The sequence below is a fragment of the Anarrhichthys ocellatus genome, unplaced genomic scaffold (assembly GCF_004355925.1).
Source record: "Anarrhichthys ocellatus isolate YVR2014 unplaced genomic scaffold, GSC_Weel_1.0 scaffold7, whole genome shotgun sequence".
NCBI classification, from domain to species: Eukaryota; Metazoa; Chordata; class Actinopteri; order Perciformes; family Anarhichadidae; genus Anarrhichthys; species Anarrhichthys ocellatus.
Genome location: NW_022280037.1, coordinates 6,969,753 through 6,980,033, shown reverse-complemented (window position 1 = coordinate 6,980,033; position 10,281 = coordinate 6,969,753). Strand labels below are relative to the sequence as shown.

Below are 10,281 nucleotides of genomic sequence, written 5' to 3'. Positions count from 1 at the left end.
GGAGTTCTGTCCATGTAAGCTAAACACATATCTGCTATACTGAATAGTGGAGTTTGAGCACCTCCTGATATGTGCTGTGATCTGGGCTAACAAGAAACGTCCATCTCCTCTGCAAACTCTTGAAAATCATTGGGTATATTCTGTGATGCTGTCCACTACTTCAGTTTGCTGAACATAATTATTCAGAATCAGAACAGTTTATTGCCATCCTATGAACATAGGAATTTGGCGTGACGGGAGGTGCAAACATTTCACAGTCAGTGCAAGTAGAAACATTAAAATTTACAAGCGATATAAAGTGAAATCACGAACAGATGACAGGACTATAAACAAGTGAGATGTAAGTGTCGAGTAATAGAAGGGATGCAGGGAAGTGACCGGTGGGAATTTGTCCTGGGGATGAGTCAGTGGGGGTCCCGGGCTCTGTTAATGAGCCCGACTGCAGATGGAAAGAAGCTGTTTTTGTGGCGTGAGGTCTTGAGGTCAGAAGAGTGGGATTCTCCTCAAAGAAGTGTCAGACATTTTAATTAGGACAATCGGTTTCCTTGTGTGTCCAGGAGGATTAAAATAAGTCACTTATATCATTGAGGTACAACATGCTCAATCTGGTCTGCAGCTGCCAAACGGCTCACTAGCTGATCATGATTAACTTGTTTCATTGAGGCGTCCGCAGGGTGGGTGTCATAGTAGCTTGCTTCATGGGTGACAATTACAATTGTGTAATTATTGAAAAGATCTTAAATAAAAATAACATTAACAAATGCTTTTTATTTGAAACGTTCTTTTGTTTATTGGCCGCCATCCATTCGAGCATACCAAAAAGTTCTGTCAGGTCGGGAGCCCCCAACGCAGCTCGTTACACTGCCCATGCTCCATAGCTCAAAACCTCATCATCAAAGACCACTCTGAAACCGTTATTGCAGTTCATTTCATTCCAACAGGCTTTATTCAATCTAAAAACATAGTTTCCTTCATAAAAACATTTTACTTTCAACTTTTCCTTTTCCACATTTCGTCCCTTTCATTTACCACCCGACAACATTCTCTCGACCTTCTTCAACACTTTCCAGAAACACTAAGAATTACTATTTAATCACTGCTCCATGAATGTTGACAACTACGTTTTATATTGGAATGCAACAGGCTACAAACTACTTAACTTGTTATTAATAAGTAATGAATTTAAGTGATTATGTGTAGTTTAATAATCAAGACTCGGGTCTTCAGGAATGACCAGTGTTTCGTCTACTCGGTGCAGAGGACAGCGACGCCGCGCTCATAGAAGCTGTGTGGATCTTCCTTGGTGGCGATGTCAAAGTCAACCGTGAAGATGAGGTCAGACCTGGTGAAGTTCAGGTACACGGGGAGAGTCACCTGCAAGGACAAGAACAAAATAAATGTGATTAATAGCCAAAATCATTAGAAAAGTTAGCAGCATTCTATATATTTTTTGTAATTTTCTGACTGTATAGATTACTCGTTAGAGAGATGAATAGTTTTGTGTGTGTGTTCATACCATGTGTCTCTTCTCAGCACTGCTTTGCTTGATCCAGCGGAGCTGAGTGAGAGGCAGCTCAGTGGAGATGGAGGTGGACAGAGACAGCTTGTTGTTGGCACAAATAGCTCCCTGCAGCGTCAGACCTGAGAGAAAAACGTGAGCAAGAAAATATATTAGATCACAAAGTTCTATTGGTACCAATAAACTGGATTCACATTTGTCACAGTTGTGAGTATTTGACTAGGTTGCCACAGAATCAGTGTGAACCCTGATTGTCTGACCTTTGATGCCGAAGCTGCAGGCATCCAGCGCGGCACCCTGGGCGGTGGTGACATTGACCTCCAGACACAGCTCTTCCAGAGACCAGCTGTTTGCCTGGGCCACATACTGCCGTGTAGCGGTAATGTAAGCCTCTGGCGCAAACAGGCTGCCGAGGCACACGTGGATGCTCTGGAGAAGGAAGAGATGGAAAGAGAAAAGCAAACATTTCCAGTACCGTGAGTGGCTCTGTCAACGTTCAAGGAAACGAACATACTATTTATGTACAAGCTGTTTGATGCTGTACACAAACTGTTAACTAAAAAGTACCTTCAGTTCCTTTGCGCCCCCACTGGCAGAACCCTGGCTGATCTGCTGCAGCTGTTTGATTCGCTCACTGAAGTCCGCCACCCACTGGATCACAGTCATGGCGGCTGGAACTGTGTACCGACACCAGCCGCGAGGGAGGATGCCTGGGAAGCAAGAAAAACAGGTTTATTCCGGCATAATATAATCTGTTCAAAGACATCTTGTTGGTCAAGACCGACGAAGAGGAGTGTTTAAGTGTGCAGTGATTTTCCTATATTAATTTATCGGACTTCAAAACAAGTTAAAAATACATTAACAAAGAGTTAAAGATGACGGTTTTACCTTTAACAAGGTCGCTGATGAGTGTGCGCAGGTCGTTAGTCTGCTTCTTCTTGCCCTCGCACACTTGCACCACATCGGCCAGATCCTGACGAACCTCCTGCAGCATCTTGCCGCCCATCTTCACCTCACGCTCGAAGAACCGGAACAGTGGGTCCTGGTGTTTGTGTGTTTTAACAAAAGATATGAAATCAAATACAGAAGGGCGCAACGAAAAGAAAGTATATATATATATTCATCTGCTGAAATTCAAACCTGTGTCTTATTTCATTTCACCTCATCAGTCTACATTAAGTCATAAAACAAACTTGAATTACCACCTGGCGGTTGTATGCCTCCACCTTTCCTCACTTTTCTGCCATTACCTTGATGTTCTCCACTGTGCGTTTGAGTGGATTGACAGTTTGGGGCATGAGCTGCAGCCAGTTGCAGGCGGTGGTGTGGAGGATCCTCATCCAGGCCGGCTGGGCATCAGATGTGGACGAAGTGCGCTCCTTTATCTCCGTCTCGTAGGCAAGGTCATCCTCATCCTCCAACGTCTGCATTTTCAGCATCTTACCCATCATGTCAACGCCTGCGCAGCCGGGCGGAGGGAGGGAGGGAGTGAGCGGGGAGGGAGGTTGAAGACAAGGCCGTGGTGGGAAGGTAGGGGGAGAAGAAATTAATAGTGGAACAAAGACACCAACCGCTTACCTTGAGGGTGTGTTAATGAAAGGTTTGTTTTATCATAGAAAGAGTTGTGACGGACAAACAAGGACTATACTGAGTAGGACAAAAAACACAAAAGGCTTCAGGCAATATTCCCATCAAATGTAACATTCAACATAGTTCCCAAAAGATGAAATTAACCACATTCTTGACCGACTGGATCTGTAAAAGAAATTAAAACAATCAAGAGAATCTAAGGGGTAGGAATGAGGTTGAGGAAAGATGAGGAAGTGGGACAGGTGGTCTAAGGGGGGGATTCTGTGGCAGGTGGGATCGTAGAAGCTTGGAGAGGAAATCAATGGGATGAAGCGGGGAGGCAGGGTGTGATTGAGGGGACGGGGAGGAGTGTGGTTGCTTTGAATCTTAATCTGAGGGTGGGGTGAGGATAATACTTCAGCAAAGCGACATGATGGCTGTGAAATACAGCTGCTGGAGGGTGAGGACACACACACACCCTTCCTTTGGGCAGAGCACCTTTTAAAGTATGATGGCTATGACCACAGCTGGGCTACAACTCTACAGCTGAACTGTATGACTACCATATAGAAGACTAGGGGCTACTTGTGATACCATAGAAAACTAACTGGGGACGTGAACCCATGAGAAGATATATAGAACATTCTCTGCCACCACACACAGTATTCTGCCCAAAGCAGACGGAAAAATATAAGATCACCCTGTCAAAATAAAAGTAAAGACACTAGAATAGAGAGAGAGAGATGGTTAATAATCTGCCCTGTGAAAACATGGATCGTGGAAGAAGAATCAGGATATGTTGTGGTCCAGTTACTGTGACAGAACAGATGACGAAGATGACCGGCTGTGGCGTACCCTGAGTGGTGAGCAACACCTTCTCCGCATTGCTGGGCAAACCGAGCCAAGATGGAGTCTGAGTGTCGGGAAGCATCTCTACCCAGTGCATGAACTCCTCACGCCTGTGACATAACAAAATAATATTTCAACAGGTTAAGTTCATCAAGAAAAACATCCTTTTGATATCACTAAACCAAAGGAATTTGAAGAAAGGCCACTACTGACCGGATGCCGTCTGGCATTTTGATGTCCTTGTGCCCGTCGACCTTGAGAGCCAGCTTGAAATCGCTGTCGAAGCTCCTCTTGGTGAAGATGCGATCCATGAAGGTGTTGAGCAGACGCTGGTCAAACTCATTGTCAATGCGGCCGCCATAGATGGATTGAGCCATCAGGGTTTTCAGAGCCGCCCAGGGGATCTTGTCTGGTGCAATGTTTTGACGACCCTGTGTGTGTGTGTATGAATTTATGGTTTGTTGATATAAGTTTATATTGGCATCAAATGATTCTTATGCAGACACATTTAAAGCACTCTATATGATTTCTGAAAGGATCTCCAACCTTAGCAGTGTCGTCCAGCCAGGTGTCGATGGTGTCACAGGCAGAGCGGAGGTCAGACTCTCCAAACTCATATTTCTTGGACCAGCCCAGTGGTGCATAGCGCAGACGTTCCTGGATGACGGCATGGAACCAAGCCAGCAGGAAGTAGAGACGAGCACGCTCATTGGGAGCCTGGAGAAACATGGGGGGGGGGGGGAATTAAGATGGCAGTATGAGGATGTGTGCAAACAGCATGGATGGTAGTGATTAAGCTTCTGGTGGAAAAGTGTGAGTTTATGCATTGGTAGATCCGGATTAAGTGACCTTGCACATGCGAGCCACAGGGATGCTGCTGAAGGTCCTGAGCATGTTGGCCTTCACACCAGGAGGAGGCTCAAACACAAAGATACGACCGGCACGAAGCAGATTCACTGGAACCTGGCGGGAAATCACAGTAATGAGATTTTATGAGTGAAAGACAAAATGGGAACTCTGGGGCTAGAAGTGATCATTTACGCACAGCTTCATTATAAAGATTATGAAATGTTTTTTATGAGTGATGTGGTTTACCTTGGGGTTGATTTCCATTGTCAGGAAAAGCCTGAAGCTGGCATGAGGCTGCATGGAGTGGAGCTTCTTTTCCAGCTGCATCAGCCACCCGGGGGCCAAGTGGACATTCTCCAACATCACCCACCTGCCAGACTTGACAGCAGTGTTGATGTCTCTGTCTGCCTTATTGAAGCCCTCAGCCGAACCTGTGGACAGTGTAAGAACACAAACAATTACCAACAATATCCCAACTGAACTTTTGACTCGTCAATGCTTATTCCTTCCTTACCAATAGAGATGGAGGTGATTTGTTTGTTCTCCTCAGCAGCCAGATCTCTGACCAGGCCGCTGGCATCATAACCTGGTACAGAGCACATCAGCACAGGAGTGCTGGGCTTCACCTGCAGACAGAAGAGATGGAGAGTCAGCCACAGATTCAACAACAACGCCTCTGGAGAGAAAATGATTGAAGAAGTATTGGTTACTACCTCGCTATCCACGATATTAGCCAGGTCAAGCGGCTGCTCGATGATGTTCATGAAGGTCTCTCCCAGCACCTTTGAGACAAAAATGTGCGACATAGCCAGCAGACGGTCGGGGCGGAAGGCCTGAATCAGCAACAGCTGGTGCACTGCCTGGCCAATGGGAGCTGAACAGGCACAGTGGTGTAGAGGGAAGAGCAGAGCAGAATATATACATTTAAAATCAATAATTAAATATCTGCTTGACATCAATGCAAAAAAAAAAAAAAAAAAAAAAAAAAAAAAAAAAAAAAAAAAAAAAAGACAAAGCTGTATACTCACTGGACTGCTTCTCCTCTGACCACAGATAAGGAACAGCCAGATCTGGAGTGTTGCTCTCAAGCCACATGAAGAATTGCTGAAGGAACAAAAGAAAGCAATGACGATCACTGAGGCAGTATGTATTGAAGAGAAAGTTATTTAGGAGGTATGCTCATAAATACACGTTTGTTCACGTGCAGCTTCTGTTTAATTATTCACCTCATCAGCCTGAACCTTGTCCACCAAGTCGCTGAATTCCGGCAGGCGGCTGAGGCGAACCATGTCCTCACTCTGTTCAGTGGTGAGACCCTTCACTTTGGGCAGCGACATGCCCGTCAGAACAATCTCCTTACCACGAAGGAAGTGCTGGAACTCTGCATCATATGAGGGCTCACTGGAAAGAGATGGAGAACAAAAAAATCATGAAGATTTACGTCGTCAGATATTAATGAGAAACCTTGTTTTGTGCGATACGACCACTGGTCGTACATTAGTGTAAAAGAGGCATCTCACCTGGTGATGCTTTTAATGCTGATCTTAGCCAGCAGCATGGCAAAAGTGATGTGGTCGTGGTGCAGCATACCTCTGGCTGCTCTGTTGAACACCACCTGAATAAAAAAAACAACAACAAATGAGCAAATTATGTCTATAACAAATCATATTACGAAAGAAAAGGAGTCTCTTGTTTTCCAACCTGGAAGAGGTCCTTAGTGATGACATCGAGTCTCTGTGTATGATCAGTGATGCCCTTGAGGTTGGGATTCTCATACAGCACCGTGTGGTAGGTATCCAGGAAAAAGTGAAGGGAGTACTGGTACAGGAAGTGCATCTGGAGCAAGATACAAAAAAAAAAGAAAAAAAGATTGGTATATTAAATGGTTGTTTGGCTAGTACACAAGTATTAGGAAGCATAGCTTAGTGTGCATGCGTGTTTGGATTTAGATTCAGAGATTAAGAAGACTAAACAAAAAGGAGTGGAAAGAGCAATTAAGATGTGTCCAGACCTGGTTGAGAGACTCCATGGTGAAGTAGATGCTGCTGCAGGCAGAGGACAGAGACAGGTATTGCTGTGACACCGTCTCCACTTCTGCCATGACGATATCCGTTTCCTCCACCTTCCTGGTCACCTCCGCTGCCTCCTTCTTCAAGTTCTCCAGCGTGGTGATGATGGTGTCGTCGTCAAGGATGCGGCCTTTAACCTCATTGAGGGCCTGCAGCAGGGATTTTTCCAGCTGACGCAGACGCAGTTGGAACTCACCTACAAGAGACAGAAGGACAGTTGTTGATTGGCGTTATAATTTCACTGAACTCTTCATCATGCAGTGCTCATCATCCTCCCCAGCTGTGCCCCGTCATCGTGTTAGCACGTTTTCTGTCTCACCCTGCAGTTTGAGGAGGTCGGAGCGTTTCTCGTCCACGTCAGGCCTCTCAGCCTTTAGGACCTCGTTGAGACACTGGCTCTGAAGGCTGCTGCGTGTCACCGTGAAGTTGACAAAGGTAACACGAGAACACAAGTCTGGTGGGAACTCGACCTGCAAGAAACACCATACAACAAAGATTAACTTCCTGGTAGAATCATATTAACAAGGCAAATGCTCCATTTCACAAAATCAGTTTTTCTTTATGATAGACGTAGTTTATGGATTTCTATGCATTAACATTGGTTAAATACCATGTGATAATCTTACATTATCCATAGTTAAAACCTAAGTGATCTACACACCGTTGGGTCTCGTGTGGAAAGGAAGATGACAAAGGAAGGCGACAGATCGATGTCCTGGTCTCCCAGCGTGATGAGGACACGTCCTCCAGTCCTGCGCACCTCTCTGTTCAGCACCGGGTTTAGGATAGGGTCGTAACTTTCTACATCCTTAAAGGGCAAAAATAATAATAAATTACTATAAATACACAAATCCTTGATGAATACATAGGCCTTGAACAGTGACAACTAAATGTTGGCACTGTGAAGTAGCAGTTCATACCTGGACCAACAGCGGGTTTCCGAAACGCAAGGCACTCTCCAGGTTCTTCCTGAAGGCATCATCCAGGAAACTGGTTCTGGTGATTTTGCGTTCTTTGTACTCATTCATTATGAACTCTGTTGCTTGGCCTGATGGATCGATGATTAGCGGGTACCTAGAAAGGGGGAACGGTATAGAATCGATCAACACGGGAAGTGAAATCAACTCAAGGCTACTTGATGTTCATGAATGCTTGGTATTCTCCACAGTAATAAAACTTAAAAACATCGCCAGAAGAAGAGAAAGACACTGACCTGTTGAACCTCTTGAGCATGATGGCGTTCTCAGTGCAGAGGTCATCAGCTGGGAGGGAGTTGGCTTGCCAGCGGAGCCTCTCGTCAGCGTTTGACAGGTACTCAGTTCTGGCAATATCAGTACGGAACTGTGGGGGGAGAGAATTATGCCATTAACATTTTAGGTACTAAAAGGCTAGGATATGTAGGTGCGATGGCCTTGTGTATCCAAGCTTTAACTACCTGAATGTTGGCCTGCTGCAGGTGGTGAGACCAAGTAGTGAACAAGTTCTGCCTCATCTGTTGTTCAAAGTAGCCGGCATAGGAAATGAAAGCTGCAGAGAGCAGACAGTCTCCAGCGATGGTGGACATCTGGTTCTTGAAGGTCTCACTGGTCTTCTCCCAGCGGTCCCTCTCAGCTGACAGACTCTTCAGCAGGGCGTGGCTGCGATTCACCTGGGACGAGAGAGCACGAGTTCAGAAAAATGCTGCAAGATACTTCCAGTTTAAACTGGATAAAAGAGAGAGGGGGCTTTGGTGAGCAGTTACCTTGGCCTCGACGGCAGCCAGGTCAGCCTTGATGGCCTGGGCCTCTGAGATAAGGACGGCGTACTCCTCCTTGTAGCGAGCGATGCTAGCCTCCAGGTCTCTGATCATCTGCTCCACCTCTTCTGCCTTTGTCTTGTTGTCGGTGGCGTCATCCTCAAGCTTCTGCAGTTCATTACGCAGAGGCTCCACGCGCTTCAGCATGTCGGCATAATTAAGCTAGGGGAGAGGCAGAACATGGTACACATTAAAAAGGAATCCTCTTTTTAAAAAAAAAATCATCTTCATTTTCATATTGTTTAGGCTTCATTACCTGAGCAATCGCCCATTTCACCATCGGTCCACAGGCCAGAGATGCCCTGTTGACTTGGTCATAGTTGTAGCTTGGGTTGGACATGTAGTTCTTCTTCATCTTCTCCCGGATGGAGTCACTGGATAAAGTGTAAACAGTCCAAGAAGTTAGAATAAAGCAGCGCTTCACACAGTCGAATACTTCAATGTGAAAGTGTGGAACGATGATCATGAATCACAGGAAATTAAATATTGGACAGAAATCATTTATGTTTTGTTTGGGGTGGAGAAGGGATGCAATTTCTATCATCTTCACTGCGAGAAGTGCAAAATCATGACCTCATCCATTAAAACAAGGATAGTCACTTTCTGATTCAGCAAAAATCAACCGATAAGAAACCTAAAATCAAAGTCTGATCACAGGTGCCACTTGATTAATATACCGATTGAAAAAAAAAGTGTGCTTCCATTAAAGACTAGACAGACGTTCAGGCACCGGTACCTCATTTCCTCAGAGGAAAAGTTGACTATGCTGCTGATGAAATTGTCCTTGATAATAACTTGTCTTATTTTTTTCCAGTCACTGGTCTCCTCGCCCAGCATAAGGCAGATAGACTCCAGGGCCAGCTTGACTGCAGCCGGAGGATTGGTCATAGCCCGCACTTCTACTAGGTGATGCCGCTTAATAGAACTCACCGCTAGTTAGGTGGAAAGAGGAACGTTTTGAAAGAAATAAGTAGAGGAGAGGGAAAAGGGGAGCACAGAGGGCAAAAAGAAACAGACTCGAGGTTTGAAAAGTAAGAGGGAGGCAGAGACAGAGAGGGAGAGAGCTTTAGTGAACAGTTGCAGAATACATTATTATTTCACCTGATCTCATCAGCTTCGAAGTTAACAATAGTGGGGATGAAGTTCTCCCTCATGATTATGGAACGGATCTGCTTCCAGTCAGTGGTGCTCTCTCCTAGGAGCAGGCAGATGGACTCGAGGGCCAGCTTCACAGCCGCGGGGGGATTGGCCATGGAACGCACCTCCACCAGGTGCTGCTTCTTAATGGACTTAACAGCTATCAACATCAGGTGAACAAGGATGCGGATTATGACAAGGAAGGGGCAGTGATTGAAGGGAGGAAGCAGGTAGAGATCAAGTAAGTGAGTATTTGTTAACATTGTATTTCAGTGCTGCAGGAATGAGTAATGAGAAATAAGTTTGCACTTCCGGTTCCCTCGGCTCAAAGTCGATGGTGTTTTTTTTGAATGAGTTTTTGGTTAGATGCCAAAAACATTCAGAAAAGTTGTCTTGCTGAACAAAATGTGTAAATATCTTAAGCGTCTGTTTGCCACAGAGCTTATTTTCTGCAATAATCAAAAATCCAATTGAAAAATCCCACCGGCCGGTCG

At 45.3% G+C, this 10,281-nt stretch overlaps 1 protein-coding gene across 2 annotated transcripts in view; it reads right to left on the bottom strand.

Annotated features, from left to right (window-relative positions):
* Positions 1-917: 917 nt before the first annotated feature.
* The window catches only part of dync1h1 (dynein, cytoplasmic 1, heavy chain 1), a 27,594-nt gene continuing 18,230 nt past the window's right edge, over positions 918-10,281 (bottom strand). Inside the window, exons 52-77 of one of the 2 annotated variants that reach the window (XM_031847485.1) lie at positions 9,752-9,947; positions 8,907-9,024; positions 8,597-8,812; positions 8,291-8,503; positions 8,069-8,196; positions 7,776-7,929; positions 7,517-7,663; positions 7,175-7,325; positions 6,798-7,051; positions 6,488-6,622; positions 6,307-6,401; positions 6,013-6,187; positions 5,815-5,890; positions 5,500-5,660; positions 5,301-5,412; positions 5,033-5,217; positions 4,787-4,900; positions 4,484-4,654; positions 4,151-4,368; positions 3,944-4,047; positions 2,770-2,978; positions 2,408-2,561; positions 2,087-2,229; positions 1,780-1,948; positions 1,517-1,641; positions 918-1,374 (exon numbers count right to left, since the gene is read on the bottom strand). In XM_031847485.1, coding sequence (XP_031703345.1) covers positions 1,246-1,374; positions 1,517-1,641; positions 1,780-1,948; positions 2,087-2,229; positions 2,408-2,561; positions 2,770-2,978; positions 3,944-4,047; positions 4,151-4,368; positions 4,484-4,654; positions 4,787-4,900; positions 5,033-5,217; positions 5,301-5,412; positions 5,500-5,660; positions 5,815-5,890; positions 6,013-6,187; positions 6,307-6,401; positions 6,488-6,622; positions 6,798-7,051; positions 7,175-7,325; positions 7,517-7,663; positions 7,776-7,929; positions 8,069-8,196; positions 8,291-8,503; positions 8,597-8,812; positions 8,907-9,024; positions 9,752-9,947 — 4,052 coding nt within the window. In that variant the 3' untranslated portion in view covers positions 918-1,245. Of the gene's footprint in view, positions 1,375-1,516; positions 1,642-1,779; positions 1,949-2,086; positions 2,230-2,407; positions 2,562-2,769; positions 2,979-3,943; positions 4,048-4,150; positions 4,369-4,483; positions 4,655-4,786; positions 4,901-5,032; positions 5,218-5,300; positions 5,413-5,499; positions 5,661-5,814; positions 5,891-6,012; positions 6,188-6,306; positions 6,402-6,487; positions 6,623-6,797; positions 7,052-7,174; positions 7,326-7,516; positions 7,664-7,775; positions 7,930-8,068; positions 8,197-8,290; positions 8,504-8,596; positions 8,813-8,906; positions 9,025-9,386; positions 9,583-9,751; positions 9,948-10,281 lie in introns of both variants that reach the window. The other variant, XM_031847486.1, reaches the window with a different exon arrangement.